The sequence below is a fragment of the Octopus bimaculoides genome, chromosome 10, assembly GCF_046866305.1.
Source record: "Octopus bimaculoides isolate indiv1 chromosome 10, ASM4686630v1, whole genome shotgun sequence".
NCBI classification, from domain to species: domain Eukaryota; kingdom Metazoa; phylum Mollusca; class Cephalopoda; order Octopoda; family Octopodidae; genus Octopus; species Octopus bimaculoides.
The window spans coordinates 86,718,108-86,735,751 of record NC_142937.1 but is presented as its reverse complement, the minus strand read 5'-3'; the positions used below and the strand labels follow the sequence as shown (position 1 = coordinate 86,735,751).

General features: G+C 36.3%; 1 protein-coding gene across 25 annotated transcripts in view; it reads left to right on the top strand.

Annotated features, from left to right (window-relative positions):
* The window catches only part of LOC106884266 (uncharacterized), a 275,565-nt gene that overhangs the window by 244,213 nt on the left and 13,708 nt on the right, over positions 1 to 17,644 (top strand). For 9 of the 25 annotated variants that reach the window (XM_089358948.1, XM_089358947.1, XM_089358942.1 and 6 more), the window contains 3 exons: positions 501 to 662; positions 5,320 to 5,598; positions 11,961 to 11,981. In XM_089358948.1, the coding sequence (XP_089215074.1) occupies positions 501 to 662; positions 5,320 to 5,598; positions 11,961 to 11,981 (462 nt within the window). The remainder of the gene's footprint in view (positions 1 to 500; positions 663 to 5,319; positions 5,599 to 11,960; positions 11,982 to 17,644) is intronic. The other 16 variants (XM_089358952.1, XM_089358956.1, XM_089358950.1 and 13 more) reach the window with 3 other exon arrangements.

Here is a 17,644-nt window from a genome sequence, read left to right as displayed (position 1 = left end):
TTTTTTTTTTTAACCAATCATGTAGAAACAATAGTCTCTGCTTAGTCAGACTCTGAAAGTTAATCACATCTAGGAAAGAAACAATATAGACATATTCATTTTTCATTTTAGTGATATCTAGTATTTTATGTAACCCCCTCTCCACCACCACCACCACCACCACCACCACACACACAAACAAACAACCATATATATTAGGGCTTATATTAAAGCTATGAAAATATTTTCAGTTCATGAAAAGGACTTTTGGTAAAACAAACACAAAAAATTTTTTAATAACTATAACTAACTTTTTAAAACAACTGCAAAAAAAAAAAGATATCCCAAATTATAAAATTCTGGAATTTTTTACTCTAAGTCTGAAACCTGTTGATTTTTTTTTTTTTTTTTTTATTACAAAAAACCTGTTTAAAGATCAATCAAGGAAAATGAATACATTTCCTAAAGTTTTTCATAAACCTGTCAAGAGTAATTCAACAGTTGATGTTGCTTTATCACAGATCTACATGGCAGCCTGCAGTGTGTATTCACTCGAAGACAAAATACAACAGTTAGAAGCTCAAGTAGGAGATATTCACGAAGGTATCTCAGACAGCAATATGTCTGCCCTGGAGGATGAAGTAGCCAAGGCAATGGCAGGAGTGGAGCATAGCGAAAATGAGGTGAGTTGACCCTTGCGTTTCTATTCCTTTTCTCTCTTTCATCCTTTTACTGGTTTCTGTATGTGGACTGTGGCCATGCTGGGGCACTTGCCTTCAAGGGGTTTAGTCGATTATATCAACCCCATTACCTGTTTCAAGTTTGGTGCTTATTTTATTGATATCTATTTGTCGAGCTGTTAAGTTATATGAGATAATGGGACATGACATGAACAACACTGGTTTAATAGGGTGGTATCGGTATGAATTCGGACATACAGACAGACACTCATTTGGTGATTGATTCTCCCTTGGTCTGGACCATGAGCATTCAACTGGTCCAACTGGCTGAGTACTCCACAGACATATGTATCTGTAATGTATTTTTCAGGTCACTTCAGTGTAATACAATGTGACAAAGTTGAACCTTTGAGTTATAAGTAAAATTCAGAGAGAAAGAGAAATAGAAAGCCTGTCTGTGTGTGTGTGTGTGTGTGTGTGAGAGAGAGAGAGAGAGAGAGAGAGAAAGGTGGAGAGGGAGAGAGAGAGGGAGAAGGAGAAGAATTGACCCAAGTATTGAACTAGCTTTTTTATTTAACTTTGGAAGGATCAAGGTTGGAAGTTGACTCTGATATTATTTGGACTCAGTGTACAGACAGATAGAATTGGTGCAGGTATGGTTGTGTGGTTAAGATGATTGCTATGGAGACAATTGGTCTGAGGTTCAATCCCACTCTGTGGTTACTGTTGGCCAATAATCAGTCCTCTGTTTGTTTTAGCTGTGGGTTAACCAATACTCTGTGTGTGAAACTGGTAGATGGAAACTAAAGAATCCCATCACACACACACAGAGTCAAGTGTGGCTGATGCTAGTGCCATCTGACTGGCACCCGTGCTGGTGGCACATAAAAAGTATTCAAATATGGCCGATGCCAGTGCTACCTGACTAGCACCCATGCCAATGCCACCTGACTAGCACCCATACCAGTGGCACATAAAAAGCACCCTTTGAGTGTGGCTGATGGCAGTGCCACTTGACTGGCACCTGTGCTGGTGGAACATAAAAAGCACCATTCAAGCATGGCTGATGCCAGTGCCACCTGACTGGCACCCATGCTGGTGGAACATAAAAAGCACCATTCAAGCATGGCTGATGCCAGTGCCACCTGACTGGCACCCATGCTGGTGGAACATAAAAAGGACCATTTGAGCATGGCTGATGCCAGTGCTGCCTGACTGGTTCCTATGTCAGTGGCACATAAAAAGCACCTACTACACTCTCGGAGTGGTTGGCATTAGGAAGACCATCCAACTGTTGAACCCTTGCCAAATCAGATTGGAGCCTGGTGCAGCCTCCCGGCCTGCCAGTTCTCAGTCAAACTGTCCAACCCATGCCAGCATAGAAAGCAGACATTAAACGACGACGATAATTATAAATATGCACATATATATAATGTGTGGGAATTTGTGAATTTCTGTGAGTGAGTTTGTACCCACCTGTCTTCACAGGTGTTTACTGATTGCAAACAAAGGCCTCATTGTTCATACTGACAGTGTCATTTGTTTTGCTTGCAACATACCATGAGAGCATGTCTGATGTTCGTGACACACTTTGATCTTTGTAAACTAAAGACTTACCATTCCTACAACTGGTGTCATTTGTTTCTAGTTCTCTGTTTAATGTTCAGGTTTGGTGTTCAGTGGAACGGGGGAATACAACCTTGTTTGAAAACAAGTTTAGGTTGGCATCTGGAAGGGTGTCCTGTTTGCTCTGACCTGATAATGTTTCATCTCACCAATGGAAGCATGAAACAGTAGACTTTGAAACAATGCTGAGGATTGTATCTGATGGTTTCATGGCTCAGCCTGTTTGTTGCCTTATATGGACACATAATCTTCATCATTATGATTTTCACCATTTTTTTCCATGTTACCAAGACCCAATTATAACTGACACCGTAAACTTCTAAAACTGGTGGCTTTGCACCGAAGCACAAACAAATACCATATATGTGCATGTGTGTGTGTGGTTGGGGGTGTTATCAATTGTGTGATGACCAAAGAAAACCAAACCGGTGCATTGAACAGAAATCTGATGGTTTTCAGTTCCGTCTGAGTTCAGTTCCTTTACGTTAGGTTGATTCAGCTTTTCACTGATCATGTAATCAATAAAATAAGTAAGAAGGTATTCGACTCAATATAATTGCCTAAATTATTTGAAGGTGGTGCTCCAGCATGGTTGCCATTGAATGACTTAGAAACCAATAGAAGAAAAAAAAAACGCTTATCCATAAATTATTTTGGTGGGAGAGATAAAAAAACATAATTTCTGTTACCAGTAAACCATATATGAACTGTGTGTGTGTATGTATATATATATATATATGTATATATATATATAAATATATAAAACAAAGTATGGAGGTTTAGTTCACAGGTAATCTAAATGATTAGGTACGCTAGGTAAGTGCTGTAATGGATTACTAGGGCTCCAAGGTTATAGCTGAGACGGTAGTTATGGAGCCATTGCAGATTTCCGAAACAGCTGATATATAATTGTTAAACAGAACGTCAAACATTAAGGCAAGGCAAACATCTCAAGTCATATACAATATCATTATTGAAAAAATTCTAAGTCTTACAACTGTTTCTGGAATATTCCTGTGTATTTCGATGATGAAGTATCCCATACTCAGGGATATCTCAGAAACAGCTGTAAGATTTTGAATTTTTTCCTATCATAATATTGTATATGACTTAAGATGTTTCCCTTGCCTAAAGTTTGACGTCCTGTTTAACAATTATATATACATATATGTTTATATTCGCACATACACACACGCACACACACACACATAAATGCTGCTGATGCTGCTGTTTATATATATATATATATATATATATATATATATATATATGTATATATGTATGTATATTTACACACACACACAGGCACAAATGCTGCTGATGCTGTTGTTTATATATGTATATATATATGACTTTATTGTTGTGAAATATTGTATATGAATGTTTTACATGTAATCAATAACCTGAATTTACTTGCTTTCTATAAATGTTGTTTGTTGTTTATGTTGTTGTTGCTGCTGCAGATGTTGCTGTCGCTGCAGTTATCACTGCTAACGCTGCCAGTGTAGCATGTTGCTTAGTTTAGGTATGATAATATTGCAGTTGTTGATGTCGAAGCTTTGCATAAGTGGTTGATGCTATTATTGTTGTTGTTTTTGTTGTAGTAGCTCGAGGTAGAAACCATTTAGTTTAGTTGACCTTTGTCTTTAGTTTTAAAACACACCTGACTCTTTGGCGAGGATTATTTTTGGTGAGGATTATCTTTGGTGAGGATTATCTTTGGTGAGGATTATCTTTGGCGAGGATTATCTTTGGTGAGGATCATCTTTGGCGAGGATTATCTTTGGCGAGGATTATCTTTGGCGAGGATTATCTTTGGCGAGGATTATCTTTGGCGACCATTATCACGGAACCCCGTATTTAGCCACACTTTGATATGGCTCATCCCGAAATATATTCATAGAACATATCTGATGAGGACAAGATCGTTATCTATCATCATAGAATTGGCTTAACCACAATTCAAAAGATTAACTCTAACAATGTGAAGGCACATAATGTAGTTGTTAGGGTTTCGCATTCATGATCACGAGATTGTGGTTTCGATTCCCAGACTGGTCGTGCATTGTATTCTTGAGCAAAACACTTCACTTCACATTGCTCCAGTCCACTCAACTGCAAATGGGTAGTCCTGCAACAGACTGGTGTTCTGTTCAAGGGGAATGTTGGCTTGCCTGTCCGGATAGCCGGGTGGCACCATTTAAAAACTATAATGATGCAAGGAAGCGCATTGTGATCAGAAGTGTATAACAACAGCTGATTGTCTCATTGATGCAGGGAATGTTAACAATATTCATAGAGCATGACTGAGTCTTCCTTTAAGTGAAAACAGACCCTTGTATGCAGTCATGGAACTGATTCAACCACACTATGGTAGACACACTCTTATTTATATATAACCATAGACATTATTTTACCATTCAGTATTACAATGTAGTATGTGGGTCAAATATATTTATACCAGCAGGACATATTTGTTCTTATTTTGATGTAAAACCCATAAATATTCCCTAATCCATAAAGGGTATTTGAATTAGAATTGGTAGGTTTGAACTCCTGGTCTTTGAGAGGGGGTCCCAGTATCATATCCACTTGGCCATGTTATTTCTTCTACAATTTGGTGTTGGTCAGCTCTCACTAAAATGGAGAATATTAGTATATTCCCACTAGGGACAATAAACAACCAAACTTGTCCTCATTTAAGCTACAGGCAATTAAACATAATCAAACCATAATTATGAATATAACCAGCCCCTTCCATTTAATACTGAGACACTCCATGGTTTTCTTAATGTTTATAACTGCTATAAGGATACTTTGTATTTTGAGTTTCCTTTTTATTTATTATCTTTTGTTCCAGGATTTAAAATATAATATTAACTTAGGTTCAATAAAACCAAACAGAATAATCAAAATATATTCATATATATATATATATATATCTCTAAACAAAAACGAACAATCTTTAGTTGAAGTGAAAGCTAGAATTATCTGAAAGATGTCGTTCCTGGATTGTTTTTCTCCCTCTTAATAGGTTGCATCCATTGAGAAATCTGTTGAGCAACATCAAAACACACTTGATCATCAAACTGCCTCACTGCCACACATGTCTGCAGATATCGGTACGGCTTTTCACAAGGACTCTCTTAAGATGTCGCAAAAACTGGTTGGGGATAGCCGAGAGAAAGACATTCCTGCGAGCCGATCAGAGTTTGACTCCAATGTTTCTGTTGAGCTTCCATCGGTGACGAGACTGCGAGCTCTGTTCAACCAGCCCACAAGAAACAATCTCGGAGATTCCTCAGTTAAAAGGGTTAGCATATCTCAATACGCACCTTGTTTCTTAGCATGTTGCTTTTTGGGTTTAGCATGGTCTCATTCAGTAGTTTTGCACAACTAACATTTGCTTTGCTTTCTTCAAAGACATTAATATACTTTATAAACCTATTCTTTTTTTTACCTCTCAAAGTACTCTCTTCACTCTTTCTTACACAATAAATCCTATAATACTCCTTTAGCCATTATGCAATAGATCCAACAATACTCTTTAGTTTTTTTGCAGTAAATCCAATAATACTCTTTAGTCATCATACAGGAAATCCAATAATACTGTTTAGTCATTATACAGTAGATCCAATAATAATCTTTAGTCTTTATATAATAGACACAATGATACTCTTTTAGTCATTATACAGTAGATCCATTAATACTCTTTTAGTCTTTATACAGTAGATCCTGTAATAATCTTTAATCTTTATATAGTAGATCTAGTAATACTCTTTTAGTCTTTATCCAGTAGATCCTGTAATAATCTTTAGTCTTTATATAATAAATCCAATAATACTCTTTTAATCATTATACCATAGATCCAATAATAATCTTTAGTCTTTATACAATAGATTCAATAATAATAATTAAGTCATTAAACTATAGATCCAATAATACTCTTTAGTCTTTATACAATAAATCTGATAATATTCTTACTACTTTCACAATAGATCCTTTTGTACTCTTATTCTTTATACAGCAGTTCCAATAACACTATTTTGTCTCTTAAAATACGGTAAATGCTTTGACTTTTACTTTCTTCTAGTAGACAGCAAATCCAGTAGATATTATCTATGTGATTAAACAATAGTGAGATGGGTGAAAGCTAATTTAATATTTAAAATATTAAAATTATTGAGAAAGTTGAAATATGTGTTGAAAGAAATATTTGTTTTCGTTTTGAAGCTATGGTACACAACATTGGATATGTTTTCTCTTAACTTTTTGGATGTTTGTCAGTGGATGTGTAGATTCACTGTAACTTGTTTAAAGGTTGAACAAACAAATTGTTAAGTAAATATATGCTGTAAATATATATTTATTTGTTAGCAAAGAGAAATAGAAATGGTTAACAGTTCATAAATCTGAGACACAGTCTGCTTGCATGATAAATAATAATTAGATAGGTGATAGCATAACGAAATGCTTAGAATATTGAGCAGTGAAGTCTACCTTGAGCCTATAGATTCCCGAGGCAGGAGCTTAACTGGATTTTCAAGGTGTTTAGGCTGATAGTAAAAAGATTCCCTCCTGAATGAAATGCTAATTTGTCACAGAGTTAACCCAACATACTGCTGGTACTCAATTTCACCTGAATGTACTGGGGTAACTTGAAATGAAGTGCCTTGATCAAAGACACACAATTCCCCATCAGAGAATTGAACCACAACCTAATGATTATGACTCAACACCCTAACCACTGGGCCATGCATATCCTCTTTGGATAGCGAAAGAAGCATCAAATTCTTAGGGATGCTCAACAAAGGAGTAGCTTTCCACTAGCTTGCTAAAACTAATATCTGACATTGGCCCCATTCCAGATATGTGGCAGATGAGTCATCATCATCATCATCATCATCATCATCATCATCATCGTTTAACGTCTGTTTTCCCTGCTGGCATGGGTTGGATGGTTTGACTGAGGTCTGGAGAGCCAGCGGCTGCACCAGACTCCAATCTGATCTGGCAATGTTTCTACAGCTGGATGCCCTTCCTAATGCCAACCACTCTGAGAGTGTAGTGGATGCTTTTTACATGCCACTGGCACAGGAGCCAGTAAAGTAACAAATTACATAAATCTATGTAATTAAACATTTTAATGCTTCCTTGATTACAGTAGTAGTATATTCTTAAACCCACCTATCTAATCTAGCTCATTTACCTGACTAAATATGATATTACATTTTCTGATCTAATAAGGTTTCACTTTATCTTCTGACTAAATGTGTTACACCTTATTTTTTTGCTATAGAACTTGTTACATGGATATTTTTTCAAACAAACTATGATTCTACTTTCTGGCCCAAATTATCACATCTCTAATGAAAACAAAACCTGTTATGCTAATTATCAGATCAAATTTTAATCATAAACTATTTGATCAAACTTGTAACTCTAATTATTTCATCTGTCTTGTTACACCAGTTGTGTTGTCCTAACTTGTAACACTATCTGATTAAACTTGTCACATTAATTTTTAAATCAAATTTGCTGTTTCAATTGCCTGATCAAACAGACTTTTTACAGCAATTATCAGAGAAATTTTATTTCGTTAATGTCTGTATTAGAATGTCATGACTGTATACATCACAGTACCAGAGCAGTCTCTGTATTACAGTGCCACAAATGTATCTGCGCCACATTGTGTCACAGTTATGTATACCATATTGTATCACAATTGTATCTGTATCACTTTCAAGAGTGTTTCTGCACCATAACTGTCATAGATGTATCTGCACCACAGTGCTACTGTTACACTGTCACAAGAACCATGACCCTATGTGTGTGTGTGTTTTTATATTTATCTACTATAAACAATGGACCATCAGGGTTCCTATCGATCTAGTAGTGTCCTAATTGGTCAAGTAGTATCCCATTTAGTTAAATTGGATCCTAGTTGGTTAAATAGGGTCCCAGTTGGTCAAGTAGAATCCCAATTGTATTTGCTACTTGTGCCTTGTTGTACCATTCTAGAATGTTTCCCTTCACATATTTAGGTTCCATTTCTATAGAAGATATAAACAAAAAACCTTCTGTTTAACATTTGACCCCTATATCTTTAGTTTTATTAAGGTATTCTTTTTTCTGAAAACTATTTAAGCCGTTGGTGATGGTGATGGTTAAAAAAATCGGATTGCACTGATGGTGATGGTGATGGTGAAAGCACTGATGGTTATAATGATCATGATGCTGTTACTGGTGATAACAATAATGCAGGTGGTGATGGTGGAGGCGCTGGGATGATGCTGGGAATGACGGTGGGAGTGCTGGGGATAACAGTGGGGGTACTGGGGATGATGGTGGAGGTGTGGACTGTAACTCACTGGAAGTGTTGGTGATAATGATAGTCGTAATGATGATGGTGATAGCTATAGAACTGGTTGTGCTGATGTTTATGGTGGTGATGATGATGATAACATTAGTGGTGAAGGTGATAGTGGTGGGGATAAAGACAACAGCACACTCGAGATGATGATGACTATCATCATGATGTAACATCTGTCTTCCATGCTGGCATGGGTTGGACAGTTTGACAGGAGCTGGCAAGATAGAGGACTACACCAAGCTCCACTGCCTGCTTTGGTAGGGTTTCTACAACTGGATGCCCTTCCTAATGCCAGCAACTCTACAGAGTGGACTGGGTGCTTTTTACATCGCACCAGCACTAGAGAGGTCTCTTTAGCATAGATTTCACAGCTAGATGCCCTTCCTAATGCCAACCACTTTACAAAGTAGACTGGATGCATTTCATGTGGCACCAGCACTGTTTTGGCAGGGTCTTTTATGGCTGGATGCCCTTCCAAACACCAACCACTTTACAGAGTGGACTGGGTGCTTTTTACGTCACACCAGCACTAGTGAGGTCTCTTTGGCATAGATTTTACAGCTGGATGCCCTTCCTAATGCCAACCACTTTACACAGTAGACTGGATGTGTTTCATGTGGCACCAGCACTGTTTTGGTATTTGGTAGGGTTTTTCTTATGGCTGGATGCTCTTCCTAACACCAACCACTTTACAGAGTGGACTGGATGCTTTTTACGTCACACCAGCACTAGTGAGGTCTGTTTGGCATAGATTTTATGGCTGTATGCCCTTCCTAATGCCAACCGCTTTACTGAGTGGACTGGATGCTTGTTACATGCGAGGTCACCAAATAACTTGCAAGACAGTGATGAAGATGATGATGATAATGATGATGGTTCTGAAGGTGGTGGGGATATTGATGATGGAGACTGTAGTAAACTGGAGGTGGTGATGATGATAGTGATAGCAACAAAAGTGTTGTGGTGGTAGTGGGGATAGTGATAATACGATAGTAAATAACAGGGGTCGGTTGGTGGTTGTTGTGGTGATAAGGATTATACTGGAGGTAGTGGTGTTGGTGGGGATAATGAAAGAAATAGCAGTAGTAGTAGTGATAGTAATGAAGATAATAGCAATAGTAGTAGTGATGGTGGAGTGGTGGTAATAGCAGTTATAGCAGCCATGGGAGTCAAGAATGAAGGCGATGTTTGTTGTTGTTGTTTAGTTCAAGGTCAGCCTTGATCCAACAGACTTATGATCGAACATGTTCCATCCTTGACCCTCCAATCTTATTTTTTTTAGACATAATATATCTTGGAGTTAATCACGTCACCTTGTATGTTCTTCCTCTTTTTTTTTTATTAAGACAAAAGGTTGTGATTTGAGAGTAATTTGGTTGCTATTTCTAGTATGTTGAGGGACCACATATAGTTTCCCTCATTTATTTGAGTTGCCTCATTTGTATAATAATGATGGTGACAGCAGTAGGTGCTGTTATGATGATGATGATGATGATGATGATGATGATGATGATGATGATGATGATGATGATGATAGCATGGTAGATGTTGACAGATGTTATGATTATGGTTGGGGGGTGGGTGTAGTGATGTTCTCAGTGATGGTGGTGTTGGTAGTGTTGTTGGTGATGGTGTTAAAATTCAACACATTGTCCATGTTGTATTTAGTATTTTGTCTTATTGGTTTTTGCTTTGCTTCTTTTTATTCATTATTGTAATACCACTCTTCCTCCAATTTATTAATCTCAATGATGGGTTGTATACTTCTGTAAATTCACACCATTTCCATTTGCACTGTTTTATTCGCTAACTCTAAGGTATGTAGAAGTTCAATGTTTCTTTGTTGTTGTTGTTTTACATTGATAAAAGTCAATTTTGTAAATAAGACAATTCACACCTCTCACCTGTAATCTTTTTCTTTCTTTTCATTCTCTGACATTACGCAAAACAGTTTTTTATCATATATGGCCCTAAATGAAGATAAAGATAAAACAGGCCAGGCATTTATAGATGTTATTGTTAGGAATGTAATACTGTTACTCAGTTTAACAGTACCACATGACCCCAGGAAGGGAATTTAACAAGATAATATTACTGGGAATGTAAAGATTTTCCCATTAGAAACATAACCAATATTGCTGTTGTTTGCAAAATATGATTTAAAATCAAAATAAGAGGAGCAGTGACCATAGGAGCTGAGACAACCCCAGTTGTCTTAACACAAAACATTGTTTATTGTCATCCAATCCATGGACATGATTTAATCGTGTGATGTTGATTATTTAAGCTTACATTGAATTGTCCGAAGAAAAACATGCATCATGGGCAAAATGAAGTTACGATTTACCACTTCACACTTCAGTTTTGAATTGTTGCAACATTTAGCTCATTCGATTTGTAAAGTTATAATATTCTGAGTACAATATTATTTGTCTTACTTATAACAGTAGCAGTGGAAGAGACAGTGAGAGAGAGAACACAGCTTTTTGGTGGGGAAACGGTTGTGTAGTGTTGGCAGTTAAGGGCTCAGTTATTTCTCTTCTTGTTTGTGTGTGTGTGTGTGTGTGTGTATTTCAATACATCCACATTTCCGTATGTGTGCTGTCTCAATGGGTAAAGAAAAGTGGGTGGTTAATGTTGGTCATTGATATGGTCCCTAATATAATCCATGTATTATGTCATCAACACTGTTAGGAAGAAATATAATGTTTATAATGGCAGGATTGAACTTAAATCAGTAAGATTAAATACTTATTTAAAACCAAAAAGGATAGACAAAAGGAAGCCTTAAACTTGCATGTGTGTGTGTGCATGTTTGCATATGTATACATATGTCTGGATATTTGTAAGTTTTTATATATGTGTGTGTGTGTATATATATATATATATATATATATATATATATATATATATATACACACACACATGCACAAATATACATATGCAAATGCACACACATACACACACACACATATGTAAGTTCTATCTTCCTAAACTACTATAATGTAAATTCAGTTAGTGCTAGGTTGTTTTCCTCACTCCTCCTTCTCCTCCTCTTCTTGACTTTCTCTCTCCTCTTTTCTCCATTCTCCTCCAATCTGTCTCTCTTTCTCTCTGTCTTATTCTCTCTTTCACTCTCTCTGTCTACACACACAAACATGTGTGTGTGTGCCTCCCTCTCTAAACTTGCATGTAATGGCTGGCTGGCTATGCCTATCTATAAACCATGACGTTCATATAGTATGCTACTAACATTCACTTGTGCATGACAATTAAATATTGCTTTCCATTATGATTTACAGACTGACAAATTAGATCCTAGGGTAAGTAAGGTATATTTTTTTTACAATTATTTTTTTCCTTCTCCATTATTTCTTCAAGCCAGCCTCTTCATAATAAAAGACAACAACCGGAAGGTCTACAGTTTTTACATCAGTTAGTCTACTGCCAAAGCTAACGACCTTTTTTTTTTTTGTTACTTTACTGCTTCAGGCCCAGCAGTTTTGGGTACTTTGGTATTGGCTTGTTTAATTCAGTATAGTTTAACTAATTAACTATATTTTCATCAGGTACAAATCATTAACAATACATTTGTAAATTGAAATATTTGGAGTTGGTGCTTCATATTGGTATATGTTGTGGTTGTTGTTGTTGTTGTTTTGTGTGTGTTGTTGATATGTTGCTTATGTCGTTATTGTTGTTGTAACTGCTTCTCCTGTTCAATATTAAGGCTGCCAGTAGACCAACCACTTGCAACATCTATGCATGCATGTGATTTATATGTTTGGACATATAAAAAAAAGTTGCTACAAAATTGTCCAAGTACATCTGGTATTTGAAAGAACATATTTCTGACTTCAACATCAGGTGAAAGATTGAGTGAAGATGACCTAATGAAAACAGGCATAAAAGATGTGATTTATGTACAGCTGAGAAGAGATTCATTCTTAAATAATTTTACTAGTTAGATAAGTGCAAAATCTGAAATTTTATCAAAGTGTTGCCACATCAAGAAGTATCCGGAAAACTGGAATTTATTACCACAAGACTAAACAGTTCTATACTTAATTTGCACCTGTTCATCACATCATACCTTTTTCCACTCCTCTATCCCTGAACACTCCATATGCAGTAGATGTATTAGGTTTATGCCTGTTTCACGTACATGTGTATATACATATGACTGTGTGCATATACTTTACTGGCTGATATTATTCCAAAACCACTTTGCCTCTACTGCTTTCTTGAACTCATTCAATTTATCTTAATGTTTTTCTCATTTTTATTTTCTCCACTGCCCATTGTCTTCCACTTTTCTTTCATCTGTTTTTCTGCTCCCTATTTTTATATTTTTTAATATTTTTCCTTTTGTTTCTTTTATACTTTTTTTTTCTTCTCCACCTCTGAGCTAACCCCTAAGTTTATATCAACCATATATTTTTAAAATTCTACAAACATTAAGGATATCTGAATGCTATGAGTTCTTACATCATTTCCACTCAGTCATCCACTACTGGAGGTGTTTTTTTTTAACATTCTAATGTTGCCTAATTAATTAACACCACGTCTATAAAGAGTTGCATTATTTTATATTTCACTCTATGAATGCATTGAATATTCTTTGTTCATTTAATCAACCATCATGAACAAAAACACACTTACATACATTCATCCATCCTTTTTGAAATGATATCATCTTGAAACTTTAGCTTCTGTTGTATACATATACATATGTATATGGCTTTGTAATCTAGTATTATCAACAAAGTATAGATTTACTTATTTTTTTAATGAAATTTGAAGGTCTGTGCAGCTGGGCTCAGTTTCATACCAGCCAAGCGTTTGACATATGGCATTTTAATAAAGTTTTATGAAAACACCATCTGATGAATGTCTGCACAACACGTGTTTGTCTGTGTGTGTCTGTGTGTGTGCTGGTCTTTAAAAAAAGTAACGTACAATAACTAAACAATTCATTCTAATGTTACTATTATTAAAATCACAGACTCTACACATGATACACAAAACAAAGCCTCTTCCACGTTACATCATAATATTGTCATCCCTCACAAACAACATGTGACTGAAACTATCACAGACTTTTGAGAAATGCTGGACTTAACAATGTCTGGTGCCTCGTCAGATCGCATCCAAAAGATTAAGGCATTCATTCCATGTCCAGAAGAATTAAAATTATAATAATATTAACAACAGGAGTGGCTGTGTGGTAAGTAGCTTGCTTACCAACCACATGGTTCTGGGTTCAGTCCCACTGCGTGGCACCTTGGGCAAGTGTCTTCTACAATAGCCTCGGGCTGACCAATGCCTTGTGAGTGGATTTGGGAGACGGAAACTGAAAGAAACCCGTCGTATATATGTATGTGTGTGTATATGTTTGTGTGTGTGTGTTTGTTCCCCCCCCCAACATCGCTTGACAACCGATGCTGGTGTGTTTACATCCCCGTAACTTAGCCGTTCAGCAAAAGAGACCGATAGAATAAGTACTAGGCTTACAAAGAATAAGTCCTGGGGTCGATTTGTTCCACTAAAGGCAGTGCTCCAGCATGGCCACAGTCAAATGACTGAAACAAGTAAAAGAGTAAAAGAGTAACATCTGTTCTAAGACTTTTAGACATGTCATATGTTTCTAGTAATATGGATTAAAATATTGACCCAGTTGTTACTAGTCCAGCACTTTATTCTCACAGCAATTGTGCTTTTTATTATTATGTTTTCCTTGACTTGGAGGTGAAAGGGCAACATCTGTGACTGTTTATGAACACCATTTTGGTGCAAAGACGGGAGAAAGTTGTCAACAAACTAGACTTGACTAAAATTCTTCTAACAGAGTGAACTCTGCTAAAAATGCCCAAGAACCCGATGGTGGTGTTAAACCAGTCTATGGATTAAGCCTACCATTGTTGTATATTCCATGTCATATTATTGGTTTCTTCGATTAAACAAGGTTACAAATTTTCGAGGGAGTGATTGCGTGGGTTAAATTGAATATTATGTAATAGGTGCAGTCGTAGTTCTGTGTTTATGAAGCTTGCTTCCCGACCCTCTAGTTTGGGGTTCAATCCTACTGCATGGCTCTCAGGGAAAATGTCTTCTACTGTAGCCTCAAGCCGACCAAAACCATGTGAGTGGATTTGGTAGACAGAAACTGAGAGAAGCCCACTGTATACCCCCACAACCTTTGTCTTGATGTTATGCAATGGTTGTAAACAAGTGTTGCCATTTTTACCAAGTGATATTATTCATTTTGATTCTTCTGTGGAAACCATGTCTGGCCTTGGGGAAATATTATCTTACTTGGAAACAGGTGAGGGTTGATGACGGGAAGGGCATCCAGCTGAAGAAAATTGACCTCAACAAATTCCATCTGACCCATGCAAGAATGGTAAAATGCACATTAAATGCCTTTCAACATAGGACTGATCAAGTAGTGCTGACCTGCTGCAGCTACTGCTGCTACTACTACTACTACTACTACTACTACTACTACTACTACTACCAACAACAACAACACTACCACTACTACTATTGTCACCACCATCAACACTACTACTACTACTACTACTACTACTACTACTACTACTACTACTACTACTACTACTACTACTACTACTACTGTGTTTGCAAGAACACTTGTCAGTTCTTCAGTCAAAGATTCCAAAGTTTTGGTTTCTTAACTTTAATAAGACTGTTTAGCTTCCAAGAAACGAACAGAAATGGTCAGATGTATTTATATAACATTTCTTGATGTCAAAAAAGATATCAACAAAATTGGTATCTTTTCCCTTAGGGAGTTGCTTTCTTATGGCAACACTCTCTAGAAATGGTTAGATGGATGTTCTTAAGCAAAAACATTTGGTTAGCAGCTGAATAATAATGGTAAATGCTTGAATTTAAAGCCTGAAATAACATCTATGACTTAGTTGTGTATCAGTCATTAGCATAGCAGGGGAATGTGTACTCATTCTATTTATTGCAGTCAAAATTATCTATGTCTGATTGTATCTACATATATTCTTTTATTCTTTTATATGTTTCAGTCATTTGACTGTGGCCGTGCTGGAGCACCGCCTTTAGTCAAACAAATTGACCCCAGGGCTTATTCTTTGTAAGCCTAGTACTGATTTTATTGGTCAATTTTGCTGAACTGCTAAGTTATGGGGATGTAAACACACCAACATCGATTGTCAAGCGATGGTGGGGGGGGACAAACACAAATACACACACACACATATATATATATACGATGGGCTTCTTTCAGTTTCCGTCTACCAAATCTGCTCACAAGTAAAAGATACTGTGTGTTCATGTGCCTGTATGTGTTTGTGTGTGTGTATGTGCATACGTCTGCGTGTGCGTGTGTGTGTGTGTGTGTGTGTGTGTGAATGGTCACACATATCAGGAGACCAACACAAGATAATAGCATATATCTCCTGCAGCCTCAAAGAACCGCTGTTGTTTTTATGCCAAAAGATGTGGATATTTACTGCCTAATTGGAAATCCATTTTGGGTAAATGTACAAAGGCAGAGTAGCCATTGGTATAAATCTTGAAAAAAGTTATGTTCTCCATTTGTCACAAAAAATATCAAAACAAAATCATTTGAGATAGTCATGTGAGAGCCCATGGCAGAAAAAAAACTAGTGTTTGCTTCAAGAAATGCTCAGTAAATGACCTGTTTATGGCTTTTGTGAATGTTAACTGGAAATGGTAACTGAATGCTAACTGAAATTGATAGCATGTTTATTGCTTATGTGAATACTAAATGTATAGTCAGCTATTTATGGTTGAAATAATTGTTTAATATGGGTGAAAAGTTGTCTGTTGCTTCAATGGTTGCTAAATTTATGTCACTGCATATGTAATTGTCTGTTGTTTATGGACTAAATAATTTGATATCAGAGATTGCTAAATAGAATGCTAAAGATTTTAAGAAATATTTCAAATGCCATTTCACTTATTTGAACTTGATTGGTACAGAGATTTGACATCTTTCACTTAGAATATCTTCACTAGGTTTAGTCTATCAGAAGTTGTGTCAATTCTTTATGTAACCCCATGTAATTATGTTCAATGAAAGAAAGGATAGAATAAATAAGAAGTAACAGGATTTCTTTAACAAGAATATGATGCAAGCATGTCCCAAAACTGAGTCTTCAATGTTACAACAGTCTTATATAATGTAAAATAACTATGTTTGAAGTCTTGCGTGAGTGGAATTTGGTAGATGAGCAAAGCCTCTTGTGTGTGTGTGTGTGTGTGTGTGTGTGTGTGTGTGTGTGTTATCAATGGCATGTATTCACAACCAGTCACATGCCTAGTTGAAATTGTTTCCTCTGATATATAGAAAATGGGGAATAAGACATTCACTGATATTGCAAATAGCTGCCCAGCTGATTAAAATTCAACGTGTGCAATTGAAGCTGTAATCCTCTGTAGGTTTCAACAGTAAGTGTCCAAGTTGTTTAAGCAGCTGAACTACATCCTGCTTCAATTATATGGTAAGTGGTTGAGTATTCCACCAACACTGTACCATAAATATAATTATTAGGCATAAGCAATGTGATACAGTGTGTGACAAGGCTGACCCTTTGAATTACAGGTATAGTCTATCCAATGAGCTTCCACTCAGTTTATGAATATGCTGTTTCATTCCTAAGACATAAGTTGAACCAAGGTATCATAAAAGACACTTACACATTGTGTCTTTCAGTGGGATTGAACCTGAACTATCATGATTATGAAACAAACTTCTTAACCATTCATCCAAGACTTACACATCCACATCAGCAAGTAAACAATAATTCACAGATGAATTAATAATACTAAACCTCAAACTTCGTTGTAATTACCAATACAGTTTTGATTAATTATAAACCACATAATTGTTACGGTTTTAAATTTAAAAACACTAAAACATTATTGTTTTTTTCGTTGTTTAAATTATAAATTACAACTGTCAATTTTT